At 38.9% G+C, this 15,400-nt stretch overlaps 2 protein-coding genes across 5 annotated transcripts in view; one reads left to right on the top strand and one right to left on the bottom strand.

Annotated features, from left to right (window-relative positions):
- Positions 1-886: 886 nt before the first annotated feature.
- On the bottom strand, positions 887-13,414 carry LOC112569736 (sushi, von Willebrand factor type A, EGF and pentraxin domain-containing protein 1-like). Of its 2 annotated transcripts, none has more exons than XM_025247603.1 (9): positions 13,315-13,414; positions 11,406-11,496; positions 10,687-10,881; positions 10,335-10,541; positions 9,688-9,876; positions 8,579-8,788; positions 7,458-7,688; positions 4,751-5,428; positions 887-4,319 (listed from the first exon to the last, which is right to left on the bottom strand). In XM_025247603.1, the coding sequence occupies exons 2-9, from the start codon at positions 11,476-11,478 to the stop codon at positions 4,231-4,233; spliced, it is 1,872 nt and encodes a 623-aa protein (XP_025103388.1). In that variant the 5' UTR covers positions 11,479-11,496; positions 13,315-13,414; the 3' UTR covers positions 887-4,230. The 2 variants fall into 2 exon arrangements, with proteins under 2 accessions (XP_025103388.1, XP_025103387.1); XM_025247602.1 differs by having other exon boundaries at positions 10,687-10,884; positions 13,315-13,413.
- Positions 13,415-13,448: 34 nt separating this feature from the next.
- LOC112569737 (beta-1,4-glucuronyltransferase 1-like) overlaps positions 13,449-15,400 on the top strand; it is a 90,050-nt gene continuing 88,098 nt past the window's right edge. For 2 of the 3 annotated variants that reach the window (XM_025247605.1, XM_025247604.1), the window contains exon 1: positions 13,451-13,737. The gene's annotated coding sequence lies outside the window, so the exon portion shown is untranslated. Of the gene's footprint in view, positions 13,738-15,400 lie in introns of all 3 variants that reach the window. The other variant, XM_025247607.1, reaches the window with a different exon arrangement.

The raw sequence follows: 15,400 nt of genomic DNA, 5'->3' as shown, positions 1-15,400 counted from the left end.
TTACATTCATTTGGTAACAGTTGAAAGTAACTCAGTCCAGTGCCACTTTACATTCATTTTCTCTTCCTTATTGCCATCAACATTGTGATTTTAATTTTAAAAAGTATTGGAGTAGACAAGCTGTTTCAAAAACTGGCAATATGTTTGAATATTGTAAAAGGCAGATGTCAAAAGTCTTAAACTAAATACAAGGCAAATAAGAAGAAAATGCCTTAACAACAAATTTTATGTTTTAAAATTTTTGAATTTTTTCCCTTTGATTTTGTTAAAAGGCATCTACCACCTCAATGCAATTTCTGTGAAATGTCAGGTGTACTATGGAGTCAACTAGTACAACTAAATCCATCTACATGTATTAGTTTTTAAGAGGATTATTGCTGCTAATCGGTAACCTGCAGTTGAGAATTGTTTAAGTGTATTTTCTTTGTTTTTAGAGTTAGATGTGAGACCTAATCACATTTCACCAATTGAAGTTCAAAAACCTTAAAGCTAATTCTGGTTTTGTTTTTGTAGGATTGCTTTGTGCATAATGACTCCCTTATGAGTCTGAATGAACATGAGATTTTCTTATCCACATTTAAACTTTTATTTTGAAGAGTTCTGTAGCTATTCATTTGGCTAGCAAAACTAGGGGTGGTGTACAAGCTTGCTTCATCAAGTTCGTCTGGGGAAAACTCCCAATGTTTTAAACATCAGATTGTTTCTGGCCGAGTTTGACAATAGTGTGACTCGCTTGATAATAAAGGTGAAAACATGTGACACAACCAACAGCTACAGCACTGCAAGGATAAAGAGGGGAGTGCTGATGATAGTAATTATCCAGTTATGACATTCAAGATGCAACAGTTACTGTCAAACCAAACTTGCAGTATAACAAAGACATTTCTGATATAACTTCAGCACAAATGAAGCTTTAATTGTAAGACAAGTGTCTAGTCAAACACAAAAGACTATTTTTGCAGTGAAATGTGTGTACAGTATAAATAATACACTGGTGAATAACAGTTCATAAAACATCAGTTTCCTATGTAACTGCCTGAATACCTCCAATGCATTTACACACACACATGCTCTCAACAGTTTCTCCAATCACATGAAATCAATTGTGTCAATAACCTACGGCACATGTTACAGACAAGTATAACGAAATCTCTGATTGCACTGAAAGATCCTGAAGCATAGTTTACAATCTAAACGAAATTTCAAGTAGATTTTTATCATAATGATATTAAAATTTCATGAATGCAATTGTGGTAACATCGCATACAGGTAATGGAAATTACTTAAATATCATAACAAGGGCCTGTAATATACATCAGCCTGTAGTGTTCATTTAAAAACATTTTTTTTGGTTTTTCCTCTTCTGGTGGATTCCATTTCACATCCATTCTACATGTGCAAGAGAGTGCACTTGAAGAAATACCATAATTAGTTTTTTCTTTCTCTTGGAGATCTATTAAATATCAGGTTAGAACACTTATCTCCTATGAGGTTTGCATAATGCTGAATTCACAACCTTACCTGTGTAAAATGTGTCTGGCTGCCACAAATTGATCTTTAAATAATGTATAAACTATGCCCCTTTAAATGAGCAAATCCAAATTTTGACTCGAACAAAAGCTGCATTAGAAATTGATCAAATGTTTTTTTAAAAAAAAAAAAAAAGGGATTTTTTCTGTTGGTTTTGCCCTCTAATATTTGCAAGATCCACTGAATAAAGAGGATACCCATGCCTTTTATGAAAGTTAGAAAATAGACTCCCTTTCTCTACATTATCTTCATAAAAGATTATCTGTTTGGGTCATGGACAAGTACAAAGGAGCTAACCTCTTAATCTAAACATGAGCTATCTTTAAATGTGGACTGATTTGTAATCACGATTTTATTTCGATCTTCATCAATGAGCAGTATACATTTCATAAATGCTGTAACCAAATGTCTTAAAAATAACCGGTTTCAAGATGGAGTTTAAAAATTACCTAAATTTTATTTTTTTAAAAATATAGTAATACCCTTACCACAAAAATGTTGGAAACATGATTTCTAAATAACAGATAATTATGTAATACAGCTGCGTCTTTTCACACACATTGTAGTACACTGAAAAATCATGGCACCAATTAAAAAATAAAGTACAAAGAAGTTTCTGACAAATCTAACTATAATTAAATCCATTTTGACCAATGAAATGCAAAATTCTTCCATATAAAAAGAAAGTTCCTTGAATTAATTTCCCCTTAGGTTGCTATAAAAAAAAAAAAAAAAAAATGTCAAGGAGCTCTCGAGAGTATTCTTGCGTTTACATAAATAACAAATCAGACTTTTTTTCATTAGTCTTCATAAGAAACCAAACAATTTGAAATGATGCATAATTATATTCTAGGGAGCTTGTCACATTTCCCAGCTGACATGACTGTAGCAGAGTGCACAGATCTCGGTCAGCTGTAAGCTGTAACAAACTGTGGTGTGCATGGTAAGACAGATGGGCAGCTACACCAAGCAGTTGCCTTCCCAGCAGCAAGGCTTAAGTAGCCCACCTGGTCAGCAAAGCAGCAGGGTCTAACGTACTGCACCCAGGATTACTGTATGATGATGGCCACCATTACATTAACAGGCAGCATGTTGACCACAGTTAACATAGCACATCTGATCAAGGGATTCGTTCATACTTTTACATTCTTTGCTGAAAGCTGAGTCCCACTTCTATTATTAACATTCCCAATACAGAACTGATTCCTTCACACAGTGAAATTAAAAAAGCGATAGACTTAATAAGATCATAATGTGCCATCAGGAAATATGAGTATTTAGCAAAACAATGAGGTTCAATCTTGATATTTTATAATGCGTCTGCAAATACTGCAGATAATATGACAATATTTATTTGCTTTTTTACCATCTGAAATAATGATAAATTTGAGTAAACATTTAACATGTATGTTTGCAATGGTGCTCATATTTTTTACAGTGAATGATAACAAATGTTTAGAACAAGCTACGTAAATTGTTCTTTTATGAGATGTAGATTTCAAATGGTAATTATAACTGTGCAACTAGATTACATGCAAGTTAAATAGGGTCTTATGTCTGATCAAGACAAACATGCACATAGCTGCAGTTTGTCCACAAATACACACTTGTCCACATACACGCATGCTATCACAATCTCCAATGTACACAAACACGCAACAAAAACTGTGCTTGAGCATTCTACGCAACCTATCTTGTAAACATGTCTACTAAAAGCCATAGAAGGAAATAAAGCATAATGTTTAAGTTCCATGATGTTAAATATTTACATTATCTACCATTCTTGTTGACAGCCTGAAATGTACACAGATAAAGAAATCACATCATTTACCTCTATTTGTCTACTCTGATTCTACATGACCTAAACACATCTGTTTTTTGATAAACCACAAAATCAAGAAAGGGAAAGAGAAGTTTAGTTTTACTTATTGCACTATGAAGAGTGACATTTTCTCAGCCGAATAACATATTTAGGCAAAAAATGCAAGGTTTGGGATAGCAAATGACGACAAAAGCATCATATAATTTTACTTCAAAGATATTTATATATGCTGGGAATTTATCACCATATTTCCATAACTCCGACCAAGCTAAGAAATTAGAATTTATCCCTGCAGACCAGCTGAAGCAGCAATGCCAGATAGAATGCCCAGAAAGACTTATAATTTAAGGTCAGCAAAAAAAAAAAAAAAGAAATAAAATGCCCGCATATTAAAAAAAAAACCTCACATATTCTGTTCAAAAACACAACAAGACAGAGAGAAAGTATTGGTAAATCTTACAGAAGAACAGACCATGAACAGACAAAACCACAGAGATATTAGTGGACAGAATGTTGACATAATCTATGGAACAATGTACAAATCCATCTGTCACTTTAATCCACAATGCTGTGGGTCTCAACTGATGAATTAAAGAATTCTAAGCCTTAACCCCAAGGTTGAAATGTCCACGATGTTGCAGACAAGACAAAACCTACACTGCTAGGTAAAGACATTAACAACATATTTTGATCCTATGTTAAATACTTTAAGGTGTTTGTGAGAACCTCACGTAGGCAGAACTGGCCTGGCAATGGATTTTCTGCTGTATCTTATAAATCATCACAGTTTCAAGGAAAGGCGCTACTGTAAAAGCTCATGATCCACAACTTTCTCATCAGATGTCTCTCGTCACTTTCTTCCTTCTCCATTTTCTCTGTCACTCTTCTTTTTGATCCTGGTTAGGTGTAGGGCAATCCCGCGAGTCTTCTTCACAGTAGCCACTACTACTGTCCAGCAGAGGAGCATCTAAAGCATCAGATTTTTGTCATAGTCAGCAATAGAAAGTCAATACTTTGGCAACAATTTCAACAGCAATGACTGAAAAGCTTACAGAACAAAATTTAACTGAAAGCTTGAAAAAGAAAAGGAATAATTTTATTCTGGCAAAAAATATTACAATTAAAAAGCCCTCCAGGTTCATGCTCAATCCCATTTACCAGCAGACAATTGTCTTTTAAAAAGAATTTGTAGCTTTTGTAGTAATTTTATGAATAGTAAAAAGAAAGCTGAGAAGCACCTTACTCAGAAAAGGAAAGTCATCCCCCCACCTGACCACAAGTGTTCTAAGAAAGCAATGTGTTAAAAAAAATGCACGAACTGTGAGCCTCCCAGAAATATTTGCTTTGGCATAAGGTGAATGGCTTTGTATCTGAAAACCTACCAACATCTGTACTTACTGTCATTTGCCAAGTTGTCATCTGATGACGTTAAGCTACCTGCTGTAGCTCGCTGAGATGTTATGGAGCGCGTGGAGGTCCCACTGTCGAAAGTCTCCACAGTGACTGATGTCGAGGCATCACTCATGCTGACATTCACAGTGTCCAGTGAGCCAAAGTTTTCTGAGACGCCATCACGGTTAATGGTGCTGGTGGTGACTGTGGAATGTCGGTTGGGATTGTCTGCTCCTGCAGAGGCCACACCACTGGGAGCTCGAAGGGTAGCGGGGATGCTAGGCAGGGGGCGAAAATCGCTGGAAGGTGTGGTGGTATTTGACCTAGGTGGAGGTGCAGTGGGAGTGCTTCTGCCAGCCTGAACAGCTTCCTCATAGGTAGGAAGATGAACACGTGTGGCATCTGCATAAGCCATGAGGGCAAGCCGGTCATGCTCATCTAAGACATTATTATGGACACGAGAATAAGGTGGCGGCGTGACACTGGGGTGGAAAAGCCGAGGCCGGGGCTTCTTACGACGGAAGACAACAATCACCATAATAAGCAAAAGAACACCTAGAACACTGCAGGCAGTTGCTATGACGATAACCAGTGTACTGACATGAGTTCGGCCCTCTGCTGTAATGTGCAAGCCCTGGTCACTCCTCTCATCCTCAAAACTTGGATCTATGTCTTCAACTCCATCTGAAAGAAATTTGAACACTTTAAAGGCTAACATCAGTGCTTAGCGAAAATCACTGGAAACAGAATATAAAATATCACAAAAACACATTCCGGTGATGTTCTACGATGAAGAGACAAAATAAATATTATTTTATTTTTCTCTCAATCACACCAGGATTTGTTGAGAAAACAGGAAGTGATGACAGGGTAGAATGTCTGCATGAGCTGAATTTGAAGAGGAAAGATGCAATCATTGGTAAAAGAAAACAGATCAGGATACAATGTGCTATTGCTGAATGTTCTCTTCAACACTCAGATGGAGTTTGTACTCATTGTCATTTCCTAAAGATAATTGCTACTCACAGGGTATTATTACTTCACAGTGATAAGACATCTGTATGAGTGTGTGAGAAAGAGAGAATGGGATACATTAAGGAAACAAGTGATGGGTGATAACTTATAGAGATGACTGTAGTGATTCATGGCTCAAAGTCCAGCTTTGTTTTTAGTCATTCAGGCACAGGTAAAATAGGTGGCTTCCCCCAATTGTGTCTCTAGAAGCATACAATTTTACCTGTGCCTGAATGACTAAAAACAAAGCTGGACTTTGAGCCATGATGTAATTCCATGGTTTGCGTCACATGGTCAGGTGGCTTCCCCCAATTGTGTCTCTAGAAGCATACAGACCATGTGACGCAAACCACGGAATTACATCATGCCATGATGCAATAATGGAATTATGGACTCCCTTTGTAAACAAAATTTAATCTGTCTGAAGTTCCACAGGGCGTGGCGCAGCTTTGGTGATCATGGTCGATCCAGGTGAGGATCCATGCCGACTACACAGTGTAGAGAAATTGTTGTGGTTGGTCGGCATGGAACCCACATAGTGATAGGGTCGCTAAGCAATCTAAGTTACCCAGTGCCTTGGTATTTCAGTAGGGGGTAAATGAATTAGCTTGCACAACGTTCCCCTAGCATTCAGCGGAAAGATATCCTAGTGAATTGAGCAACATGGAGACTACAAACATTCACTGTGATCCATTACAGACTGTACTTCTGAGAGGATATTTGGCAGCAAACCTTCAGTGAGAACTGGGCAACATGGAGACAGCAGACGTTCACTGCAATCTGCCAGTGACTCTACTACTGAGGTCATTCTGCAGCCAGAACCCAGTGACACAGAGGCGGCAGTCGTTCACTGCAGTCCATCAGGCATTCTATTTCTGAGACATTCAGTGCAGATCTGTGTATGAGGACAAACCTTCCGCTGTATTAGTGGAATGTGTATAAAGGACCCTAACACCATTCCTATTGAAGGGTAGTGCTGAATCGTCATTCTTTCCACCAAAGGATAGTGATGGTCCAATGTTTTGTTCTGGGTAATTACCCATAACAAAGCTGACCTACAAAGTTGTGAACCACAGATGTCTTGTTGTGTTGGACTTCAAATATTTTTGATTTCCAGTATTGACTTTTTGCCTTTTTGGAATTGGATGAAGATTATTCGCCTTGGAGATAACCCGCTTGGGATTCATTTGGAGATATAAATGGTCGAGCATCAGGTACGATGCACCACTGTGTTAATAGCTCGTTACCTAGGACATAATTCACCGGTCAACAGTCCATGGGAACATCTGTACCGACAATTCACCGTCTTGGATATAACTCTGTGATCATCTGTTTGGCAGACTTCTGCTCTGACATCACATGTGAACACCGAATTGTCTGACTACTCATTTTGGATTACCTGATCAGCGGAGTGACAAATGCCGAGGGAATTATTAGCTCTCTATGGACTGTAGACAGAACTATTTTATTGGTTTTTTTTTGTTTGCATTTTAAAGCTTTTTTAAACCTTTTAAAAACCTTTTTTAAAACATTTAATATGTAAAACGTTGGCAGGCCCTTTTTGTTGAAAAAGGGGTAATAGATTGCCGCAAGCATAGTTACATGTAGATGCGCACTCAAACTCGCAAACATTCATAACTGCACTCTTCTCACAAAATGTTACAATGACTCACATCCAAATATAAGAAAGAAAACTCACCTCTCAAACAATAGGGCACTTCATGGTCCCAAGCCCCCTCATCATGGGGTCCTAGCCCAGTACAGGTCAACAAAGCTGAGCCCTGCAGCTTGTAGCCACTGTTGCAGAAACATTGCACCTGGATTCCACGATAATATGGCTGACACTGATCCAAGCTGTTGCTTTGCTCGTCTTCACATCTACAGTAACCATTGTTAATCTTGTGCAGTTCCGGGCAGTACCAGTTCTTTTCTGGCAGTATAAAAAGAAAAGATTGTTTGGAGAATGATGGGAAGATAGACAATACAGTTGACCAGCTATGCTGCCAGATCATAGCAACATAAGCCAAGTGGCCAATCAATATAATACTCTAATAATTCTCATTACAGCACATATTAACATGAATGTGATATCTTAATTCTTTCTACATTTTAAGATCATTGTTGAAAACTAGAAGCTGCCAAAGGCGGCTCCTACACAGAAGACAAAAAAAGTCCATCACCAGCAAACAATCTCTAGGTTCTAATCTCAATGTCAGTGCATTGTCACTACTTCAGGGCACACCAGATGCTGTAGCTCTGCATCAGAGACAATGTAACTTTGGAAGCAGCCAAATACCTCCAGTTTATAGCTCTTCTAGTTTGTTAGTGTTACTGAGAACGTACTAAAAACCCCTTTGATAATTGATCCATCAGATGGCATTATTTGAAGTCTGAGGTTTCAGTCCATTTTAAACAAAAAAGTGGAACAGGAAAGAGACAAAGTCAGTTATGTGTACTAAGACTAACAAATACCAACTTGCTTGCTTATGGAATCTAAGCAAACTGTCTTCTTGAAGATACAACTTTATTGATTTCCAGGAGCAATTCAAAATCATGCTCGTACTAGCAATAATATATACATGATATAAATGTACTTATTGAAATAGTGTCTTTCACATGCAAACATTCTCTCTCTCTCCCACACACAAATTCTTAACAACAGCAGATACAGTGGCAGACCCTAAGCCACCTCAGGCTAGTATAAGATCACGGCCAGTTGAGTTTTGATAAAGTGATAACATTTTGAATAACTCTGCTCCTTTAAAACTTTTGACTGAAGACAAGAAGATGAGAAATTAGTAAGAGACTTTCATTACAAACCAGTGGACGGCAGGCACACAGGGGCCACTTTAGACCACTGTCGACTGGAAGTGCATTCCAAAGTCTGGGAGCCAATGAGCTTATAGCCAACTTGACACGTGTACTGAACCTCTGTGCCCACTGCATACATGTCCCCATCCTTCTGGCCTGTTTTCACTTTCCATGCTCCACTGTAGATGTCTCGTGGTGGTGGACAAGACATACTGCGTACTAGATATCACCAGAAACAAAAATACTTATGGACCTCTGTAGCTGTTCCATAATGGTGGTCAAGACATACTGAATACTAAATATCACCAGAAATAAAAATACTTATGGACCTATCTTACAGCTGCATGATTTTACATCTTCAGATTTGATTCACTTCATTCCACTCTCAAGTTCTTTTAAATCTACCTGAAAAATATCCTCTTTTCTTTCTTTCTCGAACTTGAAAATAAAACATCAGGACAATAGTGATCTCTCTGATTACCTTGCTTTAGCTTTGATTTTAAAGCCATATCACAAAAATGACTTTGCATGGCAACAGCACATAGTCATATTGCTTCTTCGAGTCCCACTAAAATAAAGATGTATGGATAGAAGTTTTTCTCCTATCAAGCCCCATCAACTTGGAACAGATTACCTTTGTCAGTCTGAATCTCTTACCACCTGTCAAGTCCAAACTTAAGACATATTTTTTTAAGGACAGAGACTTCATTGCGATTCTGTCCTAGCCATGAGTGTGAGTAATGTGTGTCTATATTTACCTTGTGTATGAGTAGGTGTGTCTGTTGTAAAAGTGAGCTTGTACTATGAGAATATGGGTGTTAGTAATTCTGTTTATACGGATAGGTCTATCATTTCTGTAAAGTGTTCTGAACAAATTATTGGAAAATCGCTAAAATATGCTTATTATTATTATATTACAAAAATAACTGACAGCAGCAGTGCAGTCATATTACAAATAATGACTGACAGCAGCAGTACACAAACAAAAAAAAAAAGTACATGGTCTGCAGCTGACACTAATCAGAAGTTCTGACACGACGTCCTGAGCTATCAAGTTGTGGTTTATTATGCAGTAAAATGAGGGAATAATCCTGCTACATTGTTGTTAATAAACAGACCACAGGTAGGAACTGGTCCTTCCCATTCTCCATCATTGCATGTCAGGTAATACTGAGCAGAATCCACCAGCACAAAGCCATCCATACACAGGTACTCCACTCTCTGAACATTGGTGACAGTTGCCGATGTGTAGAAGGTATAGCGAAACACAGCATTGGGAACATTAGGTGGCACTGGACACTGCTTCTCTACAATGAGAGCAAAGAAAATATTTGTATGTTCTAAGGCATTCTGTATTTGACGGTCATCTACAGCTAAGGAAAAAAAAAGAGATATTCCCCTCTCTGCACTTCTAAATCTGTTTTCACTTTGTTTTTAATTACAATTCATTAAATATATTTGCAAATGTATTAGATACACTATGACTTTAGACCTGGAACGACTTCAAAAAAGTGAAACACGCTGGGACTGAACATTTTGGAATAGCTCACCTTAAGTTATTGGTGCTTTACACGAAACCAGCAACTAAGGCTATATCATGGCCAGGCAGCCAGCCCCGTAAACAGATGCCACATGCAGAGAAAGAATGGCATGCCCGAGATGAGAGCTGAACCCAGGACAGCCAACCTTCACTGTATTGGTGACAGGCGCTAACCGTTGCGGCACCAGACCGATCATAGCTCACCTTAAGATCAAAAGTTCTTACCATTGCACTGAACAACAGGCGATCCATCCGGCATTGTCCAAATGCCAGTGTTTCCACAGATTATATGGAAAATTTCTTTGTTATCTACTGTGTGATAACCAGGGGTACAAACAACTGTTGCAGTATCCCCTGCCACTGCATACATGCGATCATTATCTAAACGAACTTTGGCATACATCAGTGGTGGGTCTATCTTGCAATAAGTGCCTGCGACAGAAAGAAAAAAAAAATGTAACAGTATTAAAGTATATACCTTATATTAACAGTAAATACCTTATATATCCACCGACACAGGAAGAGACAATGCTACTAGATTTTTCTTCCATCAAACAGAAGAAAACATATCCCATACCTTTCTCAACTTTGGCAAGACACTCTGGCCTCTGTGCTGGTACCCACTGGCCATCAGCACCACAAGTTTGCTTTACCTCCCCTACCATAAAATATCCCGGATGACACACATAGTGAATCACTTGGTGAGGCTCCAGAAATTCTGTTTGACTGCCATGTTCAATAGAGCCACCCTGGCTTGGGCACTTCAAACGATCTGCTGATTTTTAAATTAAAAATAAACTATCAAACCTGTAAACATGTGCCACCTGGCAAAATGCTGGGGAACAGAAAAAGTTAATTTCAAAGGACAAGCACCAATGCAAACTGTCAGTTATCCTACAAAGTTCTAAAAATTAAAATTCTTCAATGGTCCTGCTCCCACTAGTTTGTCTAGACTTATCTGGAACAAAACATACCAATGAATAAAGATTTTTTTTTATACATTTTTTACAAAAAAAATCCTTTACTTCTACTAGTTCTAAGTATTCTCAACTCTCTCCTAGAAGCTGTAAATATTAAATGATGCATTCATACTTTACTTTTTTTTTTCTGTTACATTTCCTTACCATTACTGATGTAACAAAATTAGAAAAACATCTCAATTTCTGAATTAAGAAACAAAAGAAAGACATGTTCACTGGCATGGTAAGCAGATGTGTGGAAAACTTAAGTGATGCAAAACAAGATAACTCCTGGCTATAGTCGGGTAGCCTCCCCTCACAACTGAACAAAACAAACCTTGTGAAAGGACAGTAGTCACACATAATACAAACACCAGCACCATCCAGGCCACAGTTGCATGCTTCCCCATGTCTGTATTGAAAGGTCTCTGAAAAAAGATATTCGAAAATAGAGGACCAAACAAAATAATTTTTTTAACACGCTAATCTTCTATCAGTGACATTTGCTCTTTTTGTGGTTAAATTGTAATATGCATAATTGTAGTCTCCAAACAAATTCTCATCATCAGCAAGGTAATTCTTTCCCTCACCCAATATTTGGACTTGAACAAACCTTGGCACTAACAGAGATCTTGCCATCTGTAGATGAATAGCTCACAACATTATCAGTTTTCAGCCTAAAGAAAATTCTGGCATTGATATAGATATACACACACACATATTATATAATACTGCTACATATTGTAGCGGGAGCGCTTGTTAGGACAGCATGTACCACGTGTTCCCTCCACTCCGCATCTCCTTCCACCCCACGCTTGGTTGCGTGAGCGGGGCAGCGTGAGACAGACAGCAACAGCAGGTGACATAGCAACCAAACTGTCCAGTAAAAATAGCGGGCAAAAATCAGTGCTTACACCAGTTCATGGAAAGGCGTCTGGTTTCGCTTGGAAAGCAGTTAAGCTTTGGGACCGAGCAAGCAAGAAGTACTATTTTGCCGCAAGGTGTTTTGGTCTGCTGGAATAGTGGCTCATGTCACTCAGCCTCTTTCGCCACCCCAGGGAGTTAGGTGCTACATTTTGATTGGTAGGTAGGTGAGAATAGAAACTGTAGTTGTAAATGTACATTACGTAAATAAATCTATGTCTTTGAACCTATGTACCTTTGTGTGTGTGTCAGTGCAAACGAATGCTAGCGTGTCCTCATCGTGTGAATGAGGTGAACGTGTATCACTAGCACGAGAGATTTGTGTTGTCTGTGTATTTGTGACACAGCAGCAGAGAGAACACACGTGAAGATCCGTGGAATTGATGCACCGATAGAAGAGACACTTTAGACTGAGCAAGTAAAGCAGGGTCTTTCTTGGATTTCAAGGTCAGCTTAGTGGATAGGAAAGAACACAACGCGAGGTAAAGATTAGACAGTGAACTGGCGAGCAAGAGCTAGAATTTTTTAGTGGAAAATTCTCCTTGGGAATTTCCATCTTCTTCCCTGGAACACCAAAGAGGAATGGACTGATTTGGCACTAAGGTAGCTCCCATATTATTGGGTATATATTTTTATCCACTCAATTTTCATTTAGTTACATGTATTTTAATCAAGACAGATATAAGTTAATATACGAACAACACAAAAGTTATTGTGCAAATAAGTGAACTTAGTATAGCTACAATATGGAATGGGTTTAATTTCTCATATGGAAGACTCGCCCCATAAATAACAGTGCCAAAATAACAGTTATGTATCCATGCACTAAATCATGCACTTGAAGAAGTTTTCCAGTTTCCCTTCTTAGAAATGTATTTCTATTTTACAGCATCAACAGGGACAGGCTGACTTGTGATACTTCTGAGGATTTCTTTCTAATTTAGTCTTGTTAATTTTGTTGTAATCGTTGAATCTGTATTACATGTGACTGAATTTGGTCTGTCAATGGTAATAACGAAAATTCTCAAAATCTTATACATTCAACTCAAATTGTGAATGAAACAAAACAAACTATTAACAAGCTGAAAATCGTGGATAATCAATGCCTCTGAAAACAGAGTCCAGTAGCACCAGTAATCTCTGGTCAGAGCTTAAAAAAAACAAACCCCAGCAGTCACTAAAACACCTTCACATTGCACTTAGATGAGCTGCATCTTGAAAAAGATCGTTAGCCATCCTTTAAATTGTGTTGAACAGAATCTTAACATGCGACATACATTAATGACAAATCACGAAAATCAAAAACCCTTTGCGCTACTTACACAATAAGCTGGAAACCTTTTTATGTTGATGTCAACAAAGAGATGCTCTAACGAAGGCCGCCATTTTTGTTAAATGACGTCATTCTGTTCCAACTGCGCATGTCCCTGAATTACCGGAAGTAAACTATCAAAATAAAAATTCATGCGGTTTGCCAGTGTGCAAGCTGCGTGTGTGCTTGTTAGCATTTGCCTGCAGTTCAGTGACACAGTATGGTGCTATCGAGTCGTTTGTGTTTACTTTGATGTTTACGGTCTAAAACTGGTTTGAGATTTTCTCTGTGCGTCCAGAATCTGGTTTTGTGGAAACTTTCTCACACGCTGCTACGTGCACTGAGCAGCCTGCAGACTCTTGGACAGTCCATCGCTTCTTGAAGTGGCACAAGGCTCCAAATACCGGTACATGCCAGGATATTTTGCTTGAAGGTGAGAGATGACTTACTGTAGATTCTTAATAGTTTGTTTTAGCATCGAAAGGCGCCTGAGTGGCTGTATCGCGATTTTTAACAGCGAAGACGTATCTGGAGTTGCAGATAAGTACCTGACTGGGACCTCGGCGTGTGCAGGTTACAGAGCGTGGGAAAGTTTGGCTGCACGTGTTTGGAGGATACGAGCATCTGTGCAGCGCGTAGCCACGTAACATTTGAATCCCCATCGTAGACACAAGTCATGCGTTGCTAAGACTGTGTGTAGTTTGAGAGGATCACGCATACACACCAGTGTTGTCAGAATGCTGCAGTCGTGACAAGCGCAGCCTGACAATGTGGGTGCCAGAATTTTCGAGTAATTTATTTGCGGGAAACGATACTTAGTTTGAGAAGTGAAGGTGTCTTACATTTCGTTCTGCATAGGTACAGTAGAATTCATCCTCCAAAACTATCATCTTCTAGGTCAAGGAATGACAAGAGTCGAGATGAATAGTCTGAGCTTTTTCTTTTTTTTTTAAATTGGAAAAAGTGGGGGTCGGGGGTCGGAGAGGGAGTAACGAATATTGATTGTGACTCCATCACGAAGAGATGTGGGATTAAGCGCTGGATTTATCATACTCGTGATTGAGGTATCGAATAGCGTTTAAAAAAATCATTGTATAATGTAAAAAAAAAAAAAGGACAGAGGCATATCTTTCGTAGTTTAAAAATCCGCAGGAGATAGAAAACTCGACAAGACGTGACTGATGTGTACCATGTGTGGATAATGTGTGCACTCTCGGTTCTTCTCTAAGTTTTCTGTTGAGCCTTACCTCCCAACTTGTATAGCGCATCGAAATCATGCAGGTGTTTATGATTGTTTCAAGTTGGAAGGCCACAAGATTCTTAAAGTATTACAAACCTCTTGTTTTGAAATGGTTGTGATTGGTGTCATATATTGTCGTGTAGGTGTCAAGAAGCAGGTGGTTAATATTTGAATCGTCAGTGTCGGTGTTAATCTTCAGCCATCGCGTCGAGCTTTCATCCGATGAGTTGATTGTTAATGCACGAACTTGTGTTACGTCCGTGGTTAATGTGTCTGTGTGAGAGAGAGGTGTACATGTACTTTCTTGCACAACATATTGACATTACTGCTGAGAGTTTTGAGTGGCGGGGGATGGAAGACAAATCGTTCAGTGAAGTGTGTGACCTGTCTAATAAGCTCATTCCACGAAGAGTTGAAATAATGGCGTGGCCAGCCGCTGTCACACTGAGTGGGCTTTTGCCGACAGTCCCAGTTTCTTCTGTTTTGTGTATTAGTCTTTGAATCAGGTTTACTTTACAACTATTGCATTCTCATCATTGATTGCTTGTTTCAGCAGTCTACGATTTGTTCAGCTGGTTCAGTGACTTTGTTCTGTCGCTAGTAAAATGTGGTCAGTTGGAACTTTGGGGCCGGGTGCACGCATGTGCCGCTCACTGGACGCTCACTGCTGCTCACCATTCATGATATTCCAGAAGTGACGACCGGGCCTCTGGTAGCCAGCGTTTTTCGCCTTCACAGGCGTTGTTGTGGCTGGGGGGTAGGGACAGGAGACGGAGTGCTGTTTCCTCCGCGCTGTATCTGTACATGTATTATACAATATCTTCGTGACCTTTGCTAGATAAACAGAACCGCGCAA

Source organism: Pomacea canaliculata, linkage group LG8 (genome assembly GCF_003073045.1).
Source record: "Pomacea canaliculata isolate SZHN2017 linkage group LG8, ASM307304v1, whole genome shotgun sequence".
NCBI lineage: Eukaryota > Metazoa > Mollusca > Gastropoda > Architaenioglossa > Ampullariidae > Pomacea > Pomacea canaliculata.
Note: the sequence above shows the minus strand (reverse complement) of the source record. Positions and strands in the feature narration are given on the sequence as shown.